The sequence below is a fragment of the Macaca mulatta genome, chromosome 11, assembly GCF_049350105.2.
Source record: "Macaca mulatta isolate MMU2019108-1 chromosome 11, T2T-MMU8v2.0, whole genome shotgun sequence".
Lineage (NCBI taxonomy): Eukaryota > Metazoa > Chordata > Mammalia > Primates > Cercopithecidae > Macaca > Macaca mulatta.
In genome coordinates this window covers 10,830,835-10,857,836 of record NC_133416.1, presented here as the reverse complement: position 1 = coordinate 10,857,836, position 27,002 = coordinate 10,830,835, and the positions used below count along the sequence as shown (strand labels likewise).

Here is a 27,002-nt window from a genome sequence, read left to right as displayed (position 1 = left end):
CAACAAAGCAAGACTCCGTCTCAAAAAAAAAAAAAAAAAAGAAAATTGCTGTTGTCTTTACTCACCTAACATTCATTTCCTCTGAGAGTCAACTCCTTCCTTTCAATACATTCTTATTTTCTATCATGATATTGCTTTGTACCACATAAAATACAATTATACTTTTTTAACAGTCAAAAAATTTTAAGTTATCAAGCATTAGTTTCTTTTGTAACCAAAATACTGTTGGAGAAGTAGCTTCAACTTTTTTTCTTTTAAATTCTTACAAACACCAGTTTATTCTGTTGTGATGAGCTGATTTTTGAAATAATTTGTGTTTCATTTGTTCCTCTAGCTACATTTAATTTAAAGGCTTGAAATTCTGAGTTACTGGGGCAGTTACATACTGACATATTTTAGTAGTTGGGCTTTTCTTGGTTTCGTTTTGTTTCGAATCATTCTTGGGGTTGAAAACAGACTGTGGTTTAGATCACTCATGGTAACTGGAAGCAAAATGCATGACAGTAACAATGTGGAGAAAGACATTGCACCATCCGAATTGCCTGCAAATCCAGGTAAAAAGCTGGGATGTAGAGTAAACGTGAGGACTGGAATGGGAAGGTAGCGGTAGTGATGGGCTCACACAGGTAAGGTACTGATCCAGTAAGAAGTTTTCAAGGATAAGAGATGGAATGTGGGAGTCTATAAATTGGCTTATAATTCATGTGAAATATGCATATATTTATATTCACAGTTGTAACAACTAAGGAGAGGGAACAATGAAACATGTAAGACAATGAGATAAGGTTAAGTTTATGATTGAAAATAAAAATAGTGAATTTCACTAAAAAAAAACTACAAACTCTAAAGTGTTACTCAGATACAAGATACTATCATTATTACATAGGTAGAAAACCTACCATGGAAGCTCATAAGAGAGAAAAGGTAGAAAATAGTCTGTAAAGGACATTTACAAATCAACAAAGTAAACAAAGGTTGAAGTAAAAACTTAGGGCATTCTAATGTAATTATGTTAGATTGGATGCACTGGAACTATATATAGAGAGAGCTTTATATGATGATTTATATGATGACTTAGTAAGTGAAAAGCTTTATATGATGATTTAGTAAGTGGAAAAAAAAAGTCTTTTGCCACAGTTAGAGAAAATCAAGGTTTTATAACTTAGGACTTAAAAGTTTGGAGTTTTTTTCCTCCCATCTTAAAAGGTAATCAATTTAAAGAAAAGGTAATTCAGAGGGGGAAAAAGATGAACTCTAAATGTTGTTAAATGACTTAATTTGTTTCTTCACTCATTGGGTATTTTGAGCATTTTATACCAACTGCTTTGAAATATTTGTCAGATAGTTCCAACATCTCTGTCATTTCCCTCCTTGGCTTGTACTGTCTTTCCCCACTGAAGTTTACATTTTCATGGTTCTTCATATGCTGTGTAATATTGGACTGTAATTTGAACTTTTGAATAAATATTTAGTTAGACTGGATCTTATTTAAATTTTGGAGAATATTGATACTATTGTTTTAGCAAGCAATCACACTGGTGGGATGAAGACAATCTGTGGGATCTGGTTCCAATGTCAGTTCCATTCTGAAAGCCTTTGTAGAGCTTTTCAGGTATATGCCTCAACCCGGGGTGAAACTGGCAACTGCGCAATGCTCTATTCATTAGCTCGGGTCTTAACATCTTTAGTATGCCAATTAGAAACACATCTAGGCATGCATAAGTTGAGGGGCAGGTGAATCCAGGAGTTTATAAATAATGTTCATGGATCTCTTTCTAACGTTTCTCCCTCTTCACCATCTGACCAGTACTTTCAGGTTCCCAGGGGCTTCTCCTTTCCATCCTCCATGAAACGCGGGGCTCCTTTTATTCTGATGAACCATACACTTCTGCAGTCATTTCTGCATCTTTAAACTCATGTGGCAGAAGGACAGCGAGAAAGAAGAAAAAAAAGCAAGAGGTTTGGCCCCACTCTCATGGAGCCACAACTCTACTGAATGGAGAGGACTGACTTTTCTTTTCTTTTTATTTCTGAGACGGAGTCTCGCTCTGTCTCCCAGGCTGGAGTGCAGTGGCCGGATCTCGGCTCACTGCAAGCTCCGCCTCCCGGGTTCACGCCACTCTCCTGCCTCAGCCTCCCGAGTAGCTGGGACTACAGGCGCCCGCCACCTCCCCTGGCTAATCTTTTGTATTTTTAGTAGAGACGGGGTTTCATCGTGTTAGCCAGGATGGTCTCCATCTCCTGACCTCGTGATCCGCCTGTCTCGGCCTCCCAAAGTGCTGGGATTACAGGCGTGGGCCACCGCGCCTGGCTGAGGATTGATCTTTCTCAAGGTTTTGGCTATTGCATGTTGCTGTAGTTTCCACTACCATCATCAGATTGCCTGAGGTTTGAGGCACATGGCAGTGTAGACAAGAGAGAGGGAGAAAAAATAAATGTGGTGTTTTCAAACTCTATTTGAGGTAGGAGTTTGCTTTTTTGTTCCTCAAACCATACCTCTAGTGCTTCTCCTGGAGTCCTCTATTTTTATGCTGACAGATGCTCAATTCCATGTTTCTGGCTGTATTAAGTTCAGGGCAGTGATGTTAGAGGAGGGAAATTTAAATTCACCACTGGTTTGATGGCTCTTTAAATTTGGATATTCTTGTAAGATCTGCTGCTAGTATATCCTTTTTCCTTTTGCTCTTTTTTTGGTTTAAAGACCATATTTTTAGAGCCATTTTGGGATCACAGCAAAATTGTGAGAAAGATAGTTTTTTTGTTGTTGTTTGTTTTTCATTTTCTCCTTGTTGCCACACATACATAGACTCTGTCTTAGCCTGTTTTGTGCTGCTATTACAGAATACCCAAGACTGGGTAATTTATAATGAACAAAATCTATTGGCTCATAGTTCTGGAGGCTGGAAAGTTCAAGACTGAGAGACACATCTGGTGAGGGCCTTTTTGCTCCATCATCCCATGGCAGAATTTGGAAGGGCAAGAGAGCACATGCATAAGAAAGAGAGAGAGCAAGAGGCACCAAACTTGCTTTGATAACAAATCCACTTTCGTGATAGTAAACCCACTCCCATTATAAGGACACCATGACCTGATTCCCTCCCTGGCTCTTTCAAGTACTCCAATCAGTGGTAGGTTCAGTCTTTTTACATAGTCCTGTAGTTCTTGGAGGTTTTGTTCATTCCTTTTCATTCTTTTTTCTCTAGTCTTGTCTGTCTGCCTTATTTCAGCAAGATAGTCTTTAAGCTCTGGTATTTTCTCTTCTGCTTGGTCAATTTGGCTATTGATACTTGTGTTTGCATCATGATGTTCTCGTGCTGTGTTTTTCAGCTCCATCAGGTCATTTATGCTCTCGCTAAACTGGTTATTCTGGTTAACAGCTCCTGTAATCTTTTATCATGCTTCTTAGCTTCTTTGCATTGGGTTAGAACATAATGCTGTACCTCGGAGAAATTCATTATTACCTACTTTCTGAAGCCTACCTCTGTCAGTTCATCCATCTCAGCTTCAGCCTCGTTCTATGCCCTCGCTGGAGAAGTGTCGCGATCATTTGGAAGAGAAGAGGCATTCTGGCTTTTGGAATTTTCAGGGTTTTTGCATTGTTTTTTTCCTCATCTTTGTGGATTTATCCACCTTTGATCTTTGAGGCTGATGACCTTTGAATGGGGTTTTTGTGGAGTCTTTTTTGTTGATGTTGTCTTTGTTACTTTCTGTTGGTTTGTTTATCTTCTAACAGTCAGCCTTTCTGCTGCAGATCTGCTGCAGTTTACTGGGGAGCCACTCCAGACCCCGTTCACCTGGGTATCACCAGTGGAGGCTGCAGAACAGCAGATCGCTGCCTGCTTCTTCCTTCGGAAGTTTCGCCCCTGAGGGACACTGGCCTGATGCCAGCCGGAACACTTCTGTATGAGGTGTCTGGTGACCCTTGTTGGGAAGTCTCACCCAGTCAGGAGGCACAGGATCAAGGACCCGCTTATGTAGAGAGTCTGATGTTCCCTTAGCAGAGCTGGTGTGCTGTACTGGGGGAATCCCACTCACCCGGTTCATCTGGTCTCTTCAGAGCCAGCAGGAAAGATTAAGTCTGCTGAATCTGAAACTGCCTCTCCCCTCAGGTACTCTGACTCAGGGAGATGAGAGTTCTGTCTGTAAGCCTCTGACTGGAGCTGCTGGAATGCTTGCAGGAATGGCCCGCCTGGTGAGGAGGGATGGCTCAGGGTCCCACCTAAAGAGGCAGTCTGGCCACAACCTGCCACAGCACTTTGCTGCACTGTGGGAAATTTGGCCCAGTCCAAACCTCTCAGGCTCCTTTGCACTGTCAGGGGCAAACCGCCAACTACTGGTGGTCACCCCTCCCGGCAGGAACTTGGTCATTCCAGGCACACTCCAGACTACTCTGCTGGCAGCGGGGATCTCAAGTCAGTGGGTCTTAGCTTGCAGGGATCCACAGGAGTAGAACCCATTGATTGAGACTGCTGGGCTCTCCTCCTTGGCTTCGGCCCCCTTTCCATGGGACTGGATGGTTCTCCTGCCTCACTGGAGTTCCACGAACCACTGGAGCATGTAAAAACTCCCGCAGCTCAGGGCCTGCCTAAACAGCCACCAATGGGAGTGGCTGTCATTGGTTTGCCCAAGTTTGTGCTTGAGACCCAGGGCCCTGGTGGTGTAGGCTCATGAGGGAATCTTCTGATCTGCAGATTGCAAAAATCTGTGGGAGAAGCATAGTACCCCTGGTGGGTAGGACAGACCCTCCCCACTTCCCTTACCTCAGGGAGGCAGGTCTCCCCGCCCTGGGCAACTCCTGGGTGAAGTCACACCCCACCTGCTTTCTCCTTGCTTTCTGTGGGTTGCACCAGCTGCCCAATGAGATGAACTTGGTACCTCAGATGGAGATGCAGAATTCACCTGCCTTCCACATTCATCTCACTGGGAGCTTCAGACCAGAGCTGTTTCTATTTGGCCATTTAGGCCCCTCCCGTCAAGTATGTTTTCTTTTGTAAGAAACTGCCAAAGTGGCTGTAGCATTTAGCTTTCTTACCAGTAATGCATGAGACTTCCGGTTGCTCCACATCCTTGCCAGCATTTGATATTGTTAGTGTTTTAATGTAACGCTTAAGTAATATGTAATGATATCTCATTGTTTTAACTTGCAATTCTCAAAGGACATATGATATTAATAATTTGTCTTCTCATTATTTTGATTATGTCTTTTGCAGATCAAAAGTTTTTAGTTTTAATGAAGTCCAGTTTATCAGTTCTTTCTTTCATGGATTGTGCCTTTGGTATGATATCTAAAAAGTCATCACCATACCCAAAGTTATCTAGGCTTTCTCTTATGTTATCTTCTATGAGTTTTACAGTTTTGTGTTTTACATTTAGGGCTATGATACATTTTGATTTATTTTTGGGAAAGAGGCAAAATCTGGGCCTAGATTCATTTATTTGTATGTGGGTGTCTAGTTGTTCAGCATCATTTGTTGAAAAGACTATCTTTTCTTAATTGTATTGCTTTTGCTCTTTTATCAAAGATCAGTTGACTATATTTATCTGGGTCTATTTATTTTTAGTCTACTTCTCTGCTTTCTATCCTTTTTCATTAATATATTTGTCTTTTTTTTTTTTTTAAGAGTCGGAGTCTTGCTCTGTCGCCCAGGCTGGAGTGCAGTAGCGTGACCTCGGCTCACTGCAAGCTAAGCTCTGCCTCCTGGGTTCACACCATTCTCCTGCCTCAGCCTCCCAAGTAGGTGGGACTACAGATGCCCACCACTACCCCCAGCTAATTTTTGTATTTTTAGTAGAGACGAGGTTTCACCATGTTAGCCAGGATGGTCTCAATCTCCTGACCTCGTGATCTGCCTGCCTCGGCCTCCCAAAGTGCTGGGATTACAGGAGTGAACCACCACGCCCGGCCTTATTTGTCTATTCTTTAACAAATACCACATTGTCTTGATTACTGTAGCTTCAGAGTAAATCATGAAGTCAGGTAGTATCAGTTGTTTAACTTTGCTCATCTCCTTCAATAATGTGTTTGCTTTTCTGGGTCTTTTGCTTATCTATACAAACTTTAGAATCAGTTTGTTGATATTTGCACAATAACTTGCTGAGATTATTACTATCATTGCATTTAATCTGTAGATTAAGCTGGGAAGAATTGATATCTTGGCAATGTTGAGTCTTTCTCTCCATGAACACAAAATACTTCTCCATTTATTTAGTTCTACTTTGATTTCATTCATCAGTTTGTAGTTTTCCACATATAGATTTTGTACATATTTTGTTAGATTTATACCTAAGTATTTTATTTCTTGAATGCTAATGTGTATGGCACTGTGTTCTCACATAAAAGTCTGTTTGTTTGTTTCTGGCATATAGAAAAGTGATTGACTTTTGTAGATTAGCCATGCATTCTACAACCTTACATATCAATAACCTTGCATATCAGTTCCCAGAATTTTCAGTTCTTCAGGATTTTCTACATGGATGATTATGTCATCTGCAGAGAAATACAGTTTTATTTCTTACTTTCTCATCTGTGTACCTTTTATTTCCTTTATTTCCTTTTCTTGTCTTACTGTGCTATCTAGCACTTCCAGAACAATGTCGTGAAGCATTGGTGAGAGGGACATCTTTGCCTTGTTCTCGATCTTAATGGGAAAAATTCAGGTTTCTCACCATACTTGAGGATGTTAGGTGTAGATTATTGTAGATATTCTTTATTAAGGTGAAGAAGTTCTTCCCTATTTCTAGTTTACTGAGAGTTTTTGTCACAAATCCATGTTGAATTTTGTTTACTGAGAGTTTTTATCACAAATGGCTATTGAATTTTGTTAAATTTTTTCGTATATATTGATATAACCAAGTGAATTTTTTAGCTTGTTAATGTTATGGATAACAATTGATTTTTGAATGCTGAACTTGCCTTAAATAGCTGAAATAAATTTCACTTCATCACAGTGTATAATTCTTTTTATACATCATTGGATTGGATTTGCTAAAGTTTTGTTGAGGTTTTGCATCTATGTTCATGGGGTATAGTGGCCCATAGTTTTCTTTTCCTGTAATGTCTTAATCTGATTTTCCTATTAGGATAAAGCTGGCCTCATAGAATGAGTTAAGAAGTGTCTCTCTGCTCTGACTTGTAAAACAAATTATAGAGAATTGGTATAATTTTTTCCTTAAATGTTTGGTTGAATTCACCAGCAAGTCCATCTTGACATGGTGCTTTCTGTTTTGGAAGGTCTTCTGTATATAACTTCTGTAATAAATATAAACATATTTAGGTCATCTATTTCTCCATGTATGAGTTTAGAGAAATTATGTCTCTCAAGTGACTGATCCTCTGTGTGGACATAGAACTGTCCATTTTAGCATCCATGGGATCTGTAGTAATAGCTACTTATTTATTTCTGATACGGGTAATTTGTGTCCTTCCTCTTTTCTTCTTAATCACCCTGGCTAGAGCCTTATGCATTATTTTTAATCTTTCAAAACCTAGTTTTGGTTGTGATAACTTTTTCTATTAATGTCCCATTTTTTATTTTTGCTCTAATTATTTCTTTTCTTCTGTTTACTTTGTACCTGATTTGCTCTTCTATTTCTAGTTTCCTAAGGTATAAACTTAGCTAATTAATTTTAGATCTTTATTTTTTTCTAATAGATGCATTCAATGCTATCAATTTCTCTTTAAACAATGCTTTTACTGTATCCCACAAATTTTGTTAAGCTGTATTTTCATTTTCATTTAGTTGAAATATTTTTAAATTTCTATTGTGATTTCTTCCTTGACCCATATGTTGTTTAGAAACATATTGTTTAATCACCACATGTTTGTGGAGATGAGTGGGATTTAAAACTTTTCTTTGTTATTGACTCTAATTTATTTACATTGTGGTCTGTATGATTTCTATTTTGTTAAATTTGCTAGGGTATGTTTTACAGCCCAGAAGGTGGTCTATTATGGTGACTACTCCATGTAATCTTGAGAGTGTATATTCTGCTGTTGTTGCACAAAGTAGTCTATAGATGTCAATTGTATTCAGTTGATTGATGGTGTTGCTGAGTTCACCTAAGTTCTACTGATTTTCTCCCTGCCGGATCTGTGCATTTCTTTCTTTCTTTTTATTTTTTCTATTTTGTTGTTTTTGAGACAGAGTCTCGCTCTGTCACCCAGGCTGGAGTGCAGTAGTGCAGTCTCATCTCATTTCAACCACTGCTTCCCGGGTTCAAGCAATCCTCCCCCCTCAGTCTCCTGAGTAACTGGGAATACCAGCACATACCACCACACTTGGCTCATTTTTGTCTTTTTGTAGAGACAGAGTTTTACCACATTGCCCAGGTTGGTCTTGAACTCCTGAGATCAAATAATCCAGTCTTTTTGGCATCCCAAGGTGCTGAGATTACAGGCATGAGCCACTGTACCCTGCTGGATCTGTGCATTTCCAATAGAGTGTTGTTGAAATCACCAACTAGGAAAATGAATTCATTGATTTCTCCTTGCAGTTCTATTAATTTTTGCCTCATGTAGTTAAATACTCTCTTGTTAGGTGCATGCACATTTAGGTTTGTTATGTGGAAACATAACATAGTTTCTTGGAAAACTAATTCTTATACCATTATGCAATAATTTTCATCATTCCTGATAAATTTCCTTGCTTTGAGGTTTGTTCTGTTTGAAATTTGTATAGCTTCTCCTGCTTTCTTTTGTTTGTACCAGTATGATATATATACATATATATATATTTACAATCCATTTACTTTTAGTTTTTATATTTAAAGTGCATTTCCTGCAGATATCATGTAGTTTAATCTCTGATTTTTAACTGGTGCATTTAGATCATTGATATTAAACTGATTATTAACATAGGTGGATTAAATATCTACCATATTTCTTTCTGTTTTCTATTTTTTGCCTTTGTTCTTTGTTTCTATTTCGTTTTTCACTCTCTTCAGAGACAGAGTCTCATTCTGTTCATTAGGCTGGAGAGTGATGGTGTAATTATAGCTCCCTGTACCCTTGAAATCCTAGGCCCAAGTGATTCTCCCACCTAAGCCCTGAGTACCTGGTATTACAGGCATATGCCACAAAGCCTGGCTAATTTTTATTTAATTTTTGTAGAGAGAGAGTCTTGCTACGTCTCCCAGTCTGGTCTTGAACTTCTGGCCTCAAATGATCCTCCTGCCTCAGTGTCCGAAAGGGTTGGGATTATAAGTGTAAGCTACCACACCCAGCCTTGTCTTCCATTTTTTTCCCTGTATGTTTAGTTTTTAACTTAGCATTTATAAAGTTCTATTTTTTTCTCATTCTTGGTATATCAATTATACTTTTAAAAATGTGATTTTAGGCCAGGCGTGGTGGCTCAAGCCTGTAATCTCAGCCCTTTGGGAGGCCGAGACGAGCAGATCACGAGGTCAGAAGATCGAGACCATCCTGGCTAACACGGTGAAACCCTGTCTCTACTAAAAAATACAAAAAACTAGCCAGGCGAGGTGGCGGGCACCTGTAGTCCCAGCTACTCGGGAGGCTGAGGCAGGAGAATGGCGTGAACCTGGGAGGCAGAGCTTGCAGTGAGCTGAGATCCAGCCACTGCACTCCAGCCCGGGTGACAGAGCGAGACTCCATCTCAAAAAAAAAAAAAAAAAAAAGTGATTTTAGTGGTTACCCTAGTGTTTGCAATATACACTCACAACTAACATAAGTTTGCTTTCAAATAATACTATACCATTTCACAGGTACTGTGAGTATCTTCTAATAAAAAAATCCTAATTCCCTGCTTTTATCCCATGGGTCATTTCTGTTATTTATTTTGTTTACATATAAGAATACATAAGCATATAAATCTATATATATAAGCACACATATTTAATATATTGGTACTATTATTATTTTGAACAAATTGTCATTTGTTAGATCAATTAAGAATAAGAAAAATAAATAGTTTTATTTTACCTTCACTTATTTTTTATATACTTCCTTTTTCATATAATTTATGTTTCTAACCTGTATAATTCTCTTTCCATTTAAAATAATTGCATTTACCTTTTTTGTTTTTTGATATAAGACAGGTCTACTGGCAACAAGTTATCTCAGTGTTTGTCTAAAATAGTATTTGTTTGTCATTCATTTTGAAGAATTTTTTAGGCTAAAGAATTCTAAGTTAATAAGGTTTTTTTCTCTTAATACTTTAAATATTTGTTTCCACTGTCTTCTTACTTGCATGGTTTTTGAGGAGAATGTAAAAGTCATTTTTATCTTTGTTTCTCTACATGTAGAATTTATTTTCCTCTGGATTCTCTTATGATTTCTTAAATATTTTATAAAGGGGGTACAGGGGCATATGTGAACTCTATATTTTTCATTCAGTATTTCTGTCAACTTAAACTGCTAAAAACTAAAATCTGTTGATTAAGACAAATATCTTGGGAAACATCAGTGTAAAGCTTGCTAATGTCTCTAGTGTTGCGGGGAATGTTAGAGAAAAATACGCCTCTTTAGCTAAGGACAAATCTAGATAAATTAACTAGAAGTGTGAATTGTATACAAGAGATTCTGTCAGAACAGGGTTCCAATAATAAACTTTATAAGAGGTTTTAGATAACCTAAGACATTTTGAAATATAACACAGATACAGGAAATTATACAATACAAATATGTAGCTTGATTAATTATTGTAAGATAAACACCTTTGTTGACTCCTGATATGGCCTAGCTGTGTCTTCACCCAAATCTCATCTTGAATTGTAGTTCTCATAATCCCCACTTGTCATGGGAGGGACCCAATGGGAGATAACTGAATCATGGAGGTGGTTACCCTTCATGCTGTTCTCGTGATAGTGAGTGAGTTTTCGTGAGATCTGATGGTTTTATAAGGGGCTTTTACCCCTTTGTTAGGCACTTCTCTCTCCTGCTGCCACGTGAAGAAAAACATGTTTGCTTCTTCTTCCATCATTATTGTAAGTTTCCTGAGGCCTCCCCAGCCATGCAGAACTGTGAGTCAATTAAACTTTCCTTTTAAATTATCCAGTCTCGGGCAGTTCTTCATAGCAGTGAGGATGGACTAATACAACTACTAACATTGTCTGAGAAAGATCCTTGTTATGTGGCTCAGAGACCTTCTATGTATTCTGAACTATTCACTCTCCTATCCTTCCAAGAATAACACTAATTTGACCTCTACCATAATCACTTTATCATTTCAGTTTTGCCTTTTTTCCTCCAAAACAATGCCTTTTAAGTCTATTTTAATCAATAGATCTCCCCTTAATATCGTTTAAAAATATTTCTTTACATTTTTAGACAGGAATCAGAATAACTTGCTATGTTGAATTTCCAACGATTTGGATGTTGATTTCATTCCTGTGGTTTAGTTGACATGAATCTCTCCAATTGAAAGGGTAACCTGAATATGGTAGCTGGAAAGTTAAAATCAATTCTTTTAACTTTTGAAAATGATTACACTGTAGAGATAGAATAGTAAGTTCATAAGATGACAGGTCATTTGCATCCTCTAGTGAAAAGGGAAGGAATTAAATAAAAATAACATTTTGATGGTTAATGTTTCTGGCAGTATTATGTATGTATTTAATTGCTAAAATGTTTTTCAATAATTTTTTCCAGGTTATCGGCATTCAAAAGAGCATTCTGGTAAAGCTACCTTAATTTGGCCTTTATTTTTCTTAATCATGTTTCTGACAATCATAGTGTGTGGAATGGTTGTTGCTTTAAGTGGTAAGTGAACTGTAATCTTCATTCATCTAGAGAGAATTATACTTGTAAAAAGAAGAGAAAGAATCTAAATAATCTTACTATTCTTTACAGCTTTTAATATATTGTCTCACTAATTGAGTTAAACTCCAATAGCTTTTTAAGTGGCATCAAAAATTTTAATTATGTAAATAGGGTTCACACTATTCCAAGTTTAGTGAAATGATCAGAATCTTCAGAAGGTAGAAGACAGACCACTATTCCTTAAGAATACTGATGCAAAAATTTTAAAAAATAGTAAACTGAAAAATAGTCCCTTATCCAATCTAGGGACATAGTTAATTTTACCTCCACAACAGCCTTGTTTCATGAAAAATAGCAAAACAGATGGTTTAAAGTATACAAAACTACTAAGTGGCTATAACATCACAGGCAGCCTGGTCTTTCTTCCTAGCTGTTTGAGCATGTTCTGGCCCTTGTTTTTTTTAGCATATGTAGCCCATCTCCCTCGAAAACAAACTCCTTTTAGTGATTGTACCCTAAAAGCAATTTAGCTATAAACATTATCTTGTACCTCAAAACATGCTTGCATTGCATCTAATATAAACCAAGCTGAGACATAGAAAACTACAAAAACACTTTCCCCAAACCTCATGCCACTCTACGTATCAACCTAAAATCTACCCCCATTATTGGATTCTGAAGTAATTTCAGAGAGACCCTTCAAATACTGCTTACATAACTTAGAGTCAGCAATACTTGGAACACTCCATGTTCTAGATAATTCCTATTCATTTGCGAATCTTTTGCTTATTATCTTTTACCATTTTGAAACCACAGATACATTATAACACTTTATACATTTATGAAGCAAAAATAATTTTTTTATTTCAGAGACTTAAGTCAACTAATTATAACTATTTAAGAAAGATTGGAAGGAGACAACTTTTGTGGTCTGTAGATACCTCAATATTAATCAAGGGAATGTATTCTAAAATATAATTTAAATTTATAGCCTTTTTTTTTTTACAGTAAGCATATGAAATTGACAGTTATGATTGTTTTCCTTTATTATCCATTATGTGTTTCTCTTCCTTTCAGCTAGCACTTTGACTGGAAATGATTTCTTGTGTGGAGCCAATAGCTGGAGCCATCTTTTAATCTGGTCATTTTCTTTCTTTTTTTAAATGTGTTATTATTTATTACTTTGTATCATTTTTATGTTTTATTTAACATTTAGATTGTTAGTTAACTATTCAGATATGGTATTTCCCCATTTAGATCAAGTTTTTTTTTTTTTTTTTTTTTTTTTTTTTTTTTTTTTTTGAGACGGAGTCTCGCTCTGTCGCCCAAGCTGGAGTGCAGTGGCCGGATCTCAGCTCACTGCAAGCTCCGCCGCCCAAGTTTACGCCATTCTCCTGCCTCAGCCTCCCGAGTAGCTGGGACTACAGGCGCCTGCCACCTCGCCCGGCTAGTTTTTTGTATTTTTTAGTAGAGACGGGGTTTCACCGTGTTAGCCAGGATGGTCTTGATCTCCTGACCTCGTGATCCGGCCGTCTCGGCCTCCCAAAGTGCTGGGATTACAGGCTTGAGCCACCGCGCCAGGCCTAGATCAAGTTATTAAGATTGGCTTTAGTTATAAAAATTCCTAATAGAGCTTTGCAGTTATAGCTCTGGTCCCCGACTTTTTTTTTTTTTTTAATTATACCTTAAGTTCTGGGATAAATGTGTAGAACCTGCAGGTTTGTTACATAGGTGTACACGTGCCATGGTGGTTTGATGCACCCATAAGCCTGTCATCTATATTAGGTATTTCTCCTAATGCTATCCTTCCTGTTCCCCCCAACCCTCAACAGCCCCAGTGTGTGATGTTCCCCTCCCTGCATCCATGTGTTCTCATTGTTCACCTCCCACATGTGAGTGAGAACCTGCAGTGTTTGGTTTTCTGTTCCTGTGTTAGTTTGATGAGAATGATGGTTTCCAGTTTCATTAGACTCCCTGCAAAGAATATGAACTCATTCTTCTTTATGGCTGCATAGTATTCCATGGTATATATGTGCTATATTTTCTTCATCCAGTCTATCACTGATCAGCATTTGGATTGGTTCCAAGTCTTTGCTATTGTGAATAGTGCTGCAGTAAACATACATGAGCATGTGTCTTTATAGTAGAATAATTTATAATCTTTTGACTATATGCTCAGTAATGGGATTGCTGGGTCAAATGGTATTTCTGGTTCTAGATCCTTGCGGAATCACCATGCTGTCTTCCACAATGGTTGAGCTAATTTACACTCCCATCAACAGTGTAAAAGCGTTGCTATTTCTCTGCATCCTCTTCAGCATCTGTTGTTTCCTGATTTTTAAATGATTGTCATTGTAACTGGCCTAAGATGGTATCTCATTGTGGTTTTGATTTGAATTTCTTTAATGATCAGTAATGATGAGCTTTTTATCATGTATTTGTTGGCCACATATATGTATTCTTTTGTGAAATCTCTGTTCATATGTTTTGCCCATTTTTTGATGGAGTTTTTTGTTTTTTTCTTGTAAATTTAAGTTCCTTGTAGATTCTAGATATTAGCCCTTTGTCAAATGGATAGATTACAAAATTTTTTGATAATTTTTTTTTTTTTTTTTTTTGCTGTGCAGAAGCTCTTTAGTTAAATTAGATCGCATTTGTCAATTTTGGTTTTTGTTGCCATTGCTTTTGGTGTTTTAGACATGAAGTCCTTGCCCATGCCTATGTCCTGAATGGTGTTGCCTAGGTTTTCTTCTAGGGGTTTTATGGTGTTAGGTCTAACATTTAAGTCTTTAATCCATCTTGAATTAATTTTTGTAAAAGGTATAAGGAAGGGATCCAGTTTCAGCTTTCTACATATGGCTAGCCAGTTTTCCCAGCACCATTTATTAAATAGGGAATCCTTTCCCCATGGCTTGTTTTTGTCAGGTTTGTCAAAGATCAGATGGTTGTAGATGTGTGGTGTTATTTCTGAGGCCTCTATTATGTTCCATTGGTCAATATATCTGTTTTGGTACCAGTACCATGCTGTTTTGATTACTGTAGCCTTGTAGTATAGTTTGAAGTCAGGTAGCATGATGCCTCCAGCTTTGTTTTTTTGCTTAGGATTGTCTTAGTATACAGGCTCTTTTTGGGTTCCATATGAAATTTAAAGTAGTTTTTTTTTTTTTTTTTTTTTAATTCTGTGAAGAAAGTCGATGATAGCTTGATGGGAATAGCAATGAATCTATAGATTACTTTGGGCTGTATGACCATTTTAATAATATTGATTCTTCCTATCCATGAGCACGGAATGATTTTCCATTTGTTTGTGTCATCTCTTATTTCCTTGAGCAGTGGTTTGTAGTTCTCCTTGAAGAGGTCCTTCACATCTCTTGTAAGTTGTATTCTTAGGTATTTTATTCTTTTAGTAGTGATTGTGAATGAAAGTTCACTCATGATTTGGCTCTTTGTTTGTCTGTTATTGGGGTATAGCAATGCTTGTGATTTTTGCACATTGATTTTGTATCCTGAGAATTTGCTGAAGTTGCTTATCAGCTTAAGAAGTTTTGGGGATGAGGCGATGGGGTTTTCTAAATATGCAATTATGTCATCTACAAACAGAGACAATTTGACTTCCTTTCTTCCTATTGAATACATTTTATCTCTTTCTTTTACCTGATTGCCCTGACCAGAACTTCCAATACTATGTTGAATAGGAGTGGTGAGAGAGGGCATTCTTGCCTTGTGCCAGTTTACAAAGGGAATGCTTCCAGCTTTTGGCCACTCAGTATGATATTCGCTATGAGTTTGTCATAAATAGCTCTTATTATTTTTAGATATGGTCTATCAATACCTAGTCTATTGAGTGTTTTTTGCATGAAGGGATGTTGAATTTTATAAAAGGCCTTTTCTGTATCTATTAAGATAATCATGTGGTTTTTGTCATTTGTTCTGTTTATGTAATGGATCACTTTATTAATTTACATATATTGAACTAGCCTTTCATCCCAGGGATGAAGCTGACTTGATTGTGGTGGATAAGCTTTTTGACATGCTGCTGGATTCAGTTGGCCAGTATTTTTTGAGGATTTTTGCATTGATGTTCATCAGGAATATTGGTCTAAAATTATCTTTTTTTTGTTGTATCTCTGCTAGGTTTTGGTATCAGGATGATGCTGGTCTCATATAATGAGTTAGGGAGAATTTTCTCTTTTTCTATTGTTTGGAATAATTTCAGAAGGAATGGTACCAGCTCCTGTTCACACCTCTGGTAGAATTTGGCTCTGAATCTGTCTGGACCTGGGCTTTTTTTGGTTGGGTAGGCTATTAATTACTGCCTCAATTTTGGAACATGTTATTGGTCTATTCAGGAATTCAATTTCTTCCTTGTTTAGTCTTGGGAGGGCGTATGTGTCCAGGAATTTATCCATTTCTTCTTTGCCTGGGTATTGCCAGCAAAAGCTGCAGAAAAGCAAAGATTGCTACCTGCTCCTTCCTTTGGAAGCTTCATCCCAGAGGGGCACCCACCAGATGCCAGCTGAACTCTCCTGTATGAGGTGCCTATCAACCCCTGGTAGGAGGTATCTCCCAGTCAGGAGGCATGGGGGTCAGGGACCCACTTGAGAAGGCAGTCTTTCCCTTAGAAAAGCTCGAGCTCTGTGCTGGGAGATCCATGGCTCTTTTCAGAGGTGGCTGGCAGGAACATTTAAGTCTGCTGAAGCCACAACCACAGCCACCCTTTCCCCCAGGTGCTCTGTCCCAGGGAGATAAGAGTTTTATCTATAAGCCCCTGACTGGGGCTGCTGCCTTTCTTTCAGAGACGTCTTGCCCATAGAGAAGGAATCTAAAGAGGCAGTCTGGCTGCAGTAGCTTTGCTGCACTGTGGTGGGCTCTGCCCAGTCCAAACTTCCCCGAGGGCTTTGTTTACACTGTGAGGAGAAAACTGCCTACTCAAGCCTCAGTAATGGCGGATGCTCCTCCCCTCACCAAACTTGAGCATCCGAGGTCCACTTCAGACTGCTGTGCTGGCAGCAAGAATTTCCAGTCAGCGGACCTTAGCTTGCTGGGCTCTGTGGGGGTTGGACCCACTGAGCAAGACCACTTGGCTCCCTGGCTTCAGCCCCTTTTCCAGTAGAGTGAATGGTTCTGTCTCAGTGGGTTCCAGGCACCGGTGGGGCATTGAAAAAAAACTCCTGCAGCTAGCTTAGTGACTGCCCAAACAGCCGCCCAGTTTTGTGCTTGAAAACCAGGGTTCTCGTGGTGTAGGCACTCTAGGGAATCTCCTGGTCTGTGGGTTGCAAAAAACCATGGGAAAAATATAGCATCTGGGCCAGATAGCACCTTCCCTCACAGCACAGTCCCTCATGGCTTCTCTTGGCTAGGGGAGGGAGCTCCCCCACCCCTTGTGCTTCCTGGGTGAAGCAACGCCCCATCCTGCTTCTGCTTGCCCTCCGTGGGCTGTACGCACTGTGTAACCAGTCCCAGTGAGATGATCCAGGTACCTCAGTTGGAAATACAAAAATCACCTGCCTTCTGCATCGGTCTCACTGGGAGCTACAGACCAGAGCTGTTCCTAATCAACCATCTTGCCCTCTCTGGTCTGGTCATTTTCTTTAAACTGGTTGATACAGGAGCAGTGATAGCACAACAAAGATGCACAGATTTGGGGAAAGTCATCCTGCCTTATGGTCTGGTTCAAGGAATTACATTGTAATAGTTATAATTTGGTACCTAGTTTGTGATACCAAACCAGGTACAATACATGTTTGCCTGGTGTTATGATTTGACATTCAGATTACACCAGTTATTATTCATAACCAAGCATGATTTCTCATCTCATAAGAGCCAAATCCAAGGATAGCGACGCCAATTGGTAGTAATGATTCTATGAATACCCAGCATTCTGGTCTATCATAGACACTTTCAGAACTGTTGAGTTGAAGCGAGAAGGGAATCATATAACAGAAGATGAACAGTCAGCTACTAGGTCCTCAGTGACAACTATCTGGAGAAACATTCATTGCTTTAGATCCCACGTGAAGAGAGCATTTCTCCTGATTATATAAGAAGTGTGTCAGAAAAGCCTGTCCATGAGGTATTGCTGCCTTCAAACTGTAGAAAACCTCACTAAATCTCCTTAGTGGAAGGAAGCTCACTGTACAACAACTTATTTCATATTTATGATAGTATTTAGACATATACGAGGCCTTTTCACATCAAGAAACCTTATTCACATGAGGTGTCTATGTCCTGCCCTTCATTTTACTAAGTCATCTAGAGCAGCAGTCCCCAACCTTTTTGGCACAAGGGACCAGTTTTGTGAAAGACAACGTTTTCATAGACTGGGGTCAAAGAATGGTTTGGGGATAATTTAAGTGCATTTCTTTTATTGTGCCCTTTATTTCCATTATTATTACATTGTGTAATAATATATAGTAAAATAATTATACAACTCAACATAATGTAGAATCAGTGGGAGCCCTGAGCTTGTTTTTCTGAAAGTAGATGCTACCATCTGTGAGTGATGGGAGACAGTAACAGATCATCAGGCATTAGATTCTCACCAGGAGCCCACAACCTAGATTCCTCACATGAGCAGTTCCCAATAGGGTTTTCACTCCTATGAGAATCCAATGCCACTGCTGATCTGACAGGAGGAGGAGCTCAGGAGGTAATGAGTGATGGGGAGTGGCTGTAAATACAGATGAAGCTTCACTCATTCATTCACTGCTTACCTCCTGCTGTAAGGCCTGCTTCCTGACTTACCATGGACCAGTACTGATCCATGGCCTAGGGGTTGGGGACCCCTGATCTAGAGCACGTGGAGAACTATCTGTTCTCCAAAGCTGATCAAATGCTATCATTAATGTATCTAATATTTTAAGAAAGGTTGACACTGTTGAGAGCCAAATAGATACATGGCCCAGAGCAAGGTTAAGTAATTCCTTTTTCAGCTCACCCCCTGCTGAAGGCATGAGTTTGCATCTCAGTTTTGCCATTTGCTATGTAATGTATACAATTATATTTAGCATCATATTTCTCATTTGAAAAATGAAAATAATACATTTAATACTTAATGAGAGTGTCAGAGAGTATATTAGCACTTGGTAATTTATACAATACGATATAAAAGTATAAATTTTTATTTTATTTTATTTTTTAAATTTTATTTATTTTTATTTTATTTTCAGCAATAAGAGCTAACTGCCATCAAAAGCCATCAGTATGTCTTCAAGCTGCATGCCCAGAAAGCTGGATTGGTTTTCAAAGAAAGTGTTTCTATTTTTCTGATGACACCAAGAACTGGACATCAAGTCAGAGGTTTTGTGACTCACAAGATGCTGCTCTTGCTCAGGTTGAAAGCTTCCAGGAACTGGTAAGAAAATAGTTCTGGTCAGAATCAAAGATTCAGGCCTACAAGGATATTTTTTCCTGTGAAATTATCTAAGAGGTAGGTTTAGACATCTGCCTTATATTGATTTTTTTTTTTTTTTTTTTTTTTTTGGTATAAGAAAAGAGTAACCTAGCATGTATTACATTTTACAGTGAACCATCTAAAATTACCTTAACACTCCTGGCAGGAACAGGCCCAGAAGGCAAGCAAGCCAGAGGCTTCTTTGACTGTGCAAATAAGGATTAGAAAAGTACTGGTAAAAACACCATTTTAAATGTGTAAGAAGTTAGCAACATTGTTTCAAAATAAATCAAACAAGGCCAGGAGCAGCAACACATGCCTGGAACCCCAGGACTTTGGGAGGCCAAGGTGGGTGGATCACTTGAGGTCAGGAGTTCGAGACCAGCCTGGCCAACATAGTGAAACCCCATCTCAACTAAAAAATACAAAAATTAGCTGGGCATGGTGGCACATGCCTTCCAGCTACTCAGGAGGCTAAGGCAGGAGAATTGCTTGAACCTGGGAGGTGGAGGCTGCATTTAGCCAAGATCATGCTACTGTACTCCAGTCTAGGTGACAGAGTGAGACTCTGTCTCAAAAAAATAATAAAGTAAAAACAGTAAGTCAAGCAAGAATGATGTCAGAGAGGATGGTAGACTAAAAAGCTACAGAAATCTGTTCCTCCACTAAGAAAACTATTAAACTGTCAAAAACTGTCTGAAGTAGCTATTTTGGAATTCTTGAGTCTAGTTAAACACTGGAAGCATCAAGGGAAGATTTGATAAAAAGGATGACAAATTTTGGTTAATGCCAGTGAATTTCCGCGTTTCTACTCAATAATAACTATTTTCCACACCCCATTATTGCAGGGAGCCATGGGAACTGCTGCCCATGTTCCTGTAATGAATTCCTGCTGCCAGGGTGGACAATAAGAATCTTTTTCTCCAAATATCAGGGTTATTGCTGATTTCTGCCTTTGAATGCTGAGGGGCAGACACAGAAGTAGGCTATCATTGCGTCAATCCTCATCAGCTGAAGTGGCTTCCAAAGGATTTAAATAAATAGTACGTGTTTTTCCTCGATTTGGGAAGCAGGCATTTAAGACAATTTTTGTTAAATAACTGGCTGACTGCAGAGATGACAGAACAGAGATTTCAATGACCATGCACAACAGTGAATAAAAATAGTTGGGAAAAATCATGACCAAATGACTCTGAACCACAACAACCAAGATTCGACAATCCCTGAAAAGCAAAAGAATTAAGTTACCAGAGTTACCACAACATAGTACTCATAATGTCCACTTCTAAAAAAAAAAAAACACACACACACAAGACATACAAAGTAAAGTATGATTCATTCACAGGAAAAAAAAGTAATCTGACAGAAACTATCCCTGAAGAGGCCCAGATATTAAAAATATGGGTCAAGAATGTTAAATCAGCAGTCTTAGGTATAACCAATGAGCTAAAGGAAACTAGACAAAAAGCTAAAGGAAACCCAAAACATAATAAATGAACAAAATTAGAATATCGATATAAAGGTAGAAATTGTAAAAAAGAACCAAGCAAAAATTCCAGAGCTGAAAAGTACAATGACTGAAATTTTAAAATAATTTTAAAAATTCACTGAAGAAGTTCAACAGCAGATTTGAGAGGAGATCAGAAAACTTGAAACTAAGACAACTGAAACAATCCAGACCAAGAAAAACAAAGAAAAAGAATGAAGACAAATAAACAGATTCTAAGAAACCTGTAGGACATGAGCAAACATACCAAGATACGCACTGTAGAAATCCAAGAAAGAGAAGAGAAAGAGAAGCAGAAAAATACACTTAAAGAAATAATGAACAACACTTTCCAAAATCTGGGGAAATACATAAATATATACATCCAAGAGGCTCAATGAACTCCAAAAGGGTAAACTTAGAGAGATCTACATTGAGACAAATTATAGTCAAGTTGACAAAATCCAAAGAGAGAATTTGAAAGCAGCAAGAATGAAACAACTCATCATTTACATAAGACCCTGAATAAAATTAATAACTAATTTTCTCTGAGAAACCATGGAGATCAGAAGGCAGTGGAATGGCATATTTAAATGTCTGAAAGAAAAAATAAAACTGCCAACCATGCATTCTATATATAGCAAAGCTGTCCTTCAAGAATGAAGGAAAAAAATAACACATTTTCAGATAACCAATAATTAAGGGATTTTATTACCAGTAGACATGTGCTACAAAAAATACTAAAGGAAACCTTTGAGGCTGAACTGAAAGGACACTAGAAAGCAATTCAGAACCCCCAAAATAAAGAATATTCATAAAGGTAACAATAGAGGTAAATATAAAACCCAGAATTACTGTATATGTCATATAATTTATAACTTCTCCTATTTATAGCTTTCTATATTTCTATTTATATATAATTTCATAGGCAAATGACTAAAAATTATAAATCTATGAGAGTGGTCATATAATGTATAAAGATGCAATCTGTGACAATCTTATGAAGCAGGAGGGATGAAGACATATAGGATCAAAATGTTTGCATAGTTATTGAAGCTATGTTGATATTATGAAATTATATTGTTACAAGTTCAAGATGCTAATTATAATTCTCAAGGTAACCACTAATAAAATTACTAAAAATATACAGAAAAGAAAAAAAAAGGAAAACAATACACTATAAAAAATCAATTAAATACAAAAAATGTCAGTAACAGACAACTTGAGAAATAAAGACGTATAAGATATGGAGAAAACACATGATTAAATGCCAAAAGTAAACCTTGTTTCAGTAATCACATTAAATAAAAAAGGATGAACCCATCCTATTAAAGGGCCGAGACTGACAAGTTGGCTAAAAACCAAAATAAATTAAAAAGAAAAACAAGACTCATCTATATGCTGTCTACAAGAGAGTTGCCTTAGATACAGGGACACAAAGAAGTTGAAAGTAAAAGGACTTAAAAAGATATTCCATACAAGCAGTAGTAACCAAAATAGTGTTGAGTGGCAATATTTTTGTCAGACAAAATAAACTAAGGTAAAAAATTTTACAAGAGACAAAGAAGGGCATTATGCATTGATAAAAATTTTGACATAGCAAAGTAATTATCAGTCATAAAATATATGTACTTACTAACACAGCCCCAAAATATATGAAGCGATAATTGCTATAATTTAAGGGAGAAACAAACGGTTCTATGAAAAGTTGGAGAATGAAATATTCCACTTTCAATATGAGATTAAACAACTAGACAGAATATCAATAAGGAAATCGAAAATTTGAACAACACTATAAACCAATTATCCCTAATGGGCATATACAGAATAACCTACCCAGCAAGAGCAGAATACTCATTCTTCTCAAGTGCACATGGAACATTCTTCAAAATAGACCATATGTTAGACCACAAAACCTAAAAAAATTAATACATTTGAAAAGTTTGAAGTCATAAAAAGAATCTTTTGCAGTTACAATGGAATGAAGTTAGAAATCGATAACTAGAAAAACCGGAAAAGTCACACATATGTAGAAATTTTAAAACCCACTCTTAAACAGCCAGTGGTCAAAGAAGAAATCACAAGGGACTCTAGAAAATACCTTGAGACAAATGAAGTAAAAATACAAATAGCACATTGATGGTATACAGCAAACATAGTTCTAAGAGGGAAATTTATAGCTGTGAACAGATAACTAAAAAGGAAGAAAGGTCTCAAATCGATAGCCTAACTGTACACTCTAAGGAACTAAAAAAAGTAAAGCAAAAATAAAAGTCATGTTTATGATTTGGAAGAGTAAAAGATTTACCTAAGAAGTCCCTAAATTTACTACTAATAAACGAAATTGTTTATATATTTAATTGCATTAAAATTCAGAACTTGTAATCATAAAAAGGACAGTACATGCTGACAAGTAAACACAGCAAAGGAAACCAGCCTACACTGCTGCTGTGAGGATAATTTGGTACACTTACATTAGTTTGGTGTCATTTCCTTCTTTCTTTTTGAGACAGAATCTCACTCTATTGCCCAGGCTGCAGTGCAGTGGTATGATCTTGACTCACCACAACTTTTGTCTCCCAGGTTCAAATGATTCTCACACCTCAGCCTCCCAGATAGCTGGGATTATAGGTGTGTGTCATCATGCCCAGCTAATTTTTGTATTTTTTTAATAGAGAGGGGGCTTCACCATGTTGGCCAAGGCTAGTCTCAAACTCTTGGCCTCAGGTGATCCACCCACCTCGGCCTCCTAAAGTACTGGGATTGCAGGAGCCTGGCCTAGTGTCATTTCTTAAAGTTGACAAAAAGCATATCCTGGGGCCTAAAAATTCTATTCTAGGACAAGTGACAAGAATGTCATAGCAGCATACATTCCAAACTTGATAAAACCCTGGTGTCAACCAATAGTATAATAGATAAATTGGGGAAGAGTCATACAAAGGAGTACTATACAGAAACAAAAGTAACCAAATTATCAACAATTTGTCTCAGTTTTAAATTATCTTCTTTTGATATGTATAATATAGCATACCTATTCTGTGTGTGTTACTAAACAATACAAAACAAAAACGAAGAAAATTACGAGTAGTTAAGAATGTAGCATAGCAGCAACATTTCTGGGAGAGGATGGGTTATGTTAGATTAATGACTATCATCTCTGTGTTTTCTGAAAGAATTTCCTGTTGAGATATAAAGGCCCCTCGGATCACTGGATTGGGCTGAGCAGAGAGCAAGGCCAGCCATGGAAATGGATAAATGGTACTGAATGGACAAGACAGTAAGTTCTGAAAAATCTGGCAGTAATATTTGTATTTGAATTTACTTTGCATTAAATCTAAAGTATTCTCTGGTTACATGCTTTAAAATTTCTCATTTTAAGATTAATCATAAAAGAAGATGGTGCCAACTTGTATGTTGCAAAGGTTTCACAAAGGTTTCACAAGTTCCATGAATCCAACACCTGTCATGGTGAGGTAGACTGACTGTGAACTTGGCTCCAGGCTTCTCTATGTCATTTTCAAACACTTTCATTTCGAGCAAACCCTACAGTATCTTTAAGTCTGTTCCTGACCTCCACAACAAAATTAAATTGTACTTGTCCTCCTGATTTCACAGGGTTGATGTGAGGAACAGAGGTTTTGATGTATCAGAGAAAGATTATGAGTGACAGCAATTATACCTATTATTTAAAATAAGATGATAGTTTTAAAATTTGTAAATGGGTAAAGTTTGGCACTAGAAAATTTAATCTCAGTTGTGTATTTATAGGATCTTTAGATTACTAAAAATATTTGAGATAATGCTGGAAAAATTGGATTCACACAATTTCACTCAACGTTTGTCTGAGAGATGAGACAGTTTTGAAAAACTACTTTCTTATAATACATTCATCAATATTGGAAATATAACTTTATTTAATAAGAAGAGCCCCAGACTTGACATTGGCAGGTTTGAAATGAGTATTTTTCTCATTAGCTTTTGACCTTGGATAGGATGGTAAGTTTTAGAAATCAGAGAACACGTACATTTATACATTGCTGTATCTACACTGCCCAGTACATTGTGACTGCTTTATGAATATCTAGAATTAACTTTTATTTCCTATTTTACAATATGGAAGTAGTAAATTTTCTCTACCTAATTCTCAAAAATTTTTTTTGTTTGTTTGTATTTTTGAGAGACAGGGTTTCACTCTGTTACCCAGGGTGGAATGCAGTAGTGCCATCATAGCTCACTGCAGCCTTGACTTCCCTGGCTCAAGTGAGCCTCTCACCTCAGCCTCTTGAGTAGCTGGGACTACATGTGTGTGCCACCTTGCTTGGCTTTTTTTTTTTTTTCCAGAGATGGGGTCTCACTATGTTGCCTGGGATGATCTTGAACTCCTGAGCTCAAGCAATCCTCCCATCTCGGCCTCCCAAAATGTTGGAATTACTGGTGTGAGCCACCATGCCTGGCCTCTCAAAATATTTTATGGATCAAATATATTGTTAACTAACCAGTTGTTGGAAACTGCTCATCACTTAAAGAAATGTGAAATATTATATGATTAAGGTCTAGCGTGTTTCAACAGTTAGCAAATCATATCATAGATGATAGTGATTCCAATGAGCAAAGAGGAGAAATTTATAATCCAAATGCTGACCTAAAATATCTGTGCCAAGTCATCTAAACTCAGCTAAATAGCACTGCAGTTCCAGTACTAAAACAGGGAAGTCGGAGGAATAAAATCAAGCATGGTTTTTAGATATAGCTGCTGAGTCTTCAGTTATTTAAGGAAGCAAAATGTTGGGAAACGGTGTAAAAGAAAACAGGTATCAGACTTCTCCCATTAGCCAGCTAAGGCTTTGGATGTACTGGAAAGAATATTACGCTTACAGACATGAAATAGGTTTGATTCAGGACTTTGCACTATTCCAGTAGTTGATTTATAACATCTCCTGCTAAGCAAAGCCCACTGACTAATTAGTCACCGCGACACAAGGAAAAACAACATTATTTTTAGAGGTTGAATTAATGTTAGTTTTCTCACTTTCTCATCTTTTTTCTCTCTGCTTTTGAAGACATGTTCAGTGACACACTGATTCTGCTTCTTCTCTTGCAGGTTTCCTATCCTGGGAGCAGGAGAGTATGCCTATTTGAATGACAAAGGTGCCAGTAGTGCCAGGTACTACACAGAGAGGAAGTGGATTTGTTCTAAACCAGATACATATGTCCAGATGGTACAGCAAAGCCCCAACTAATCTTTAGAAGCCCATTGGAACTGATAACCCCATTTTCCCATTTTAGAATGAGCAACGAATTTATTTTTTTAAATTGTATTTATTTTTTGTTGTTGTTGAGATGGAGTCTCACTCTGTCACCCAGGCTGGAATCCAATGTCACTATTTCGGCTCACTGCAAGCTCTGTCTCCTGAGTTCACGCCATTCTCCTGCCTCAGCCTCCTGAGTACCTGGGACTACAGGTGCCCACCATCATGCCTTGCTAATTTTTTTGTATTTTTAGTAGAGACAGGTTTCACCGTCTTAGCCAGGATGGTCTTGATCTCCTGACCTCGTGATCCACTGCCTCGGACTCCCAAAGTGCTGGGATTACAGGCGTGAGCCACTGCACCTGGCAAGAATTTATTTCTTATACTAACAGGTATATGAAAATGTACTCAATGTCACTAATAACTGGGAAAATACAAATAAAAATCATAAAATATTATGGAATAAAATGTGATGTTCTGATACATGTGTGCACTATGGAATGATTAAATCAAACTAATTAACATTTCATCATCTCACATACTTATCATATTCTGTGGTGAGAACATTTGAGATTTATTCTCTTGGCAATTTGGAAAGATCCAATACGCTATTATTAACTATAGTCACTATGCTGTGCAATAAATCTCAAAAGCTTGTTCCTCTTAACTGAAACCTACTACCCTGTGACATGTGGGGAACATCTCTCTGTTCCCCACCCCCAGTCCCTAATGGTTGAATACGCAATGGGGAAAAAATAGTTTTTTCAATGAATGGTGGTGGGAAAATTGTATATGCACAGGCAGAAGAATAAAATTGGACCCCTATCTCATACCATATGTAAAAACCAACTGAAAACCGATTAAAGACTTTAAACTGTAAAACTACTAAAAGAAAACACGGGGGAAAGCTTCAAAACGTTGATCTGGGCAATAATTTTTGGATTTGTGCAGCAACAGTGAAAATCAACAAATGAAATTGCATAAAATAAAAAAAGTTTCTGCACAGCAAAAGAAACAATTAATGAAGTAAAGAGACAACTTACAGATTGGGAGAAGATATTTCCAAACTATTGTTGGGGCTCAGAAACGGATACCCTAAAATACAGTGATTTGACAGGTGGAACCAAAGAAGCCTCAAGGTGTCTGTGACCTCCT

General features: G+C 37.6%; 1 protein-coding gene and 1 long non-coding RNA gene across 4 annotated transcripts; one reads left to right on the top strand and one right to left on the bottom strand.

Moving 5' to 3' along the window:
- The first annotated feature begins 413 nt into the window (after window positions 1–413).
- On the top strand, window positions 414–26,328 carry CLEC2D (C-type lectin domain family 2 member D). Of its 3 annotated transcripts, none has more exons than XM_015151055.3 (5): window positions 414–554; window positions 11,609–11,719; window positions 18,889–19,073; window positions 23,772–23,875; window positions 25,700–26,328. In XM_015151055.3, exons 1-5 carry the CDS (start codon window positions 476–478, stop codon window positions 25,836–25,838), a joined length of 618 nt encoding a protein of 205 aa, XP_015006541.2. In that variant the 5' UTR covers window positions 414–475; the 3' UTR covers window positions 25,839–26,328. The 3 variants fall into 3 exon arrangements, with proteins under 3 accessions (XP_015006541.2, XP_015006542.2, XP_015006543.1); XM_015151056.3 differs by having other exon boundaries at window positions 432–554; window positions 11,609–11,635; XM_015151057.3 differs by lacking the exon at window positions 11,609–11,719 and having other exon boundaries at window positions 449–554.
- On the bottom strand, window positions 18,825–23,016 carry LOC144332782 (uncharacterized). The gene is made up of 2 exons (XR_013400883.1): window positions 22,435–23,016; window positions 18,825–19,070 (listed from the first exon to the last, which is right to left on the bottom strand). It is a non-coding gene; the product is annotated as an uncharacterized LOC144332782 (long non-coding RNA).
- Window positions 26,329–27,002: the final 674 nt, after the last annotated feature.

What these genes read in the sequence shown, in the direction of transcription:
- CLEC2D (XM_015151055.3), top strand. Translation starts at nt 476, where the DNA reads ATGGTAACTGGAAGCAAAATGCATGACAGTAACAATGTGGAGAAAGAC. An exon ending in CGAATTGCCTGCAAATCCAG is followed by an intron (nt 555 to 11,608) that starts GTAAAAAGCTGG and finishes AATTTTTTCCAG; the next exon opens with GTTATCGGCATTCAAAAGAG. An exon ending in GGTACTGAATGGACAAGACA is followed by an intron (nt 23,876 to 25,699) that starts GTAAGTTCTGAA and finishes CTTCTCTTGCAG; the next exon opens with GTTTCCTATCCTGGGAGCAG.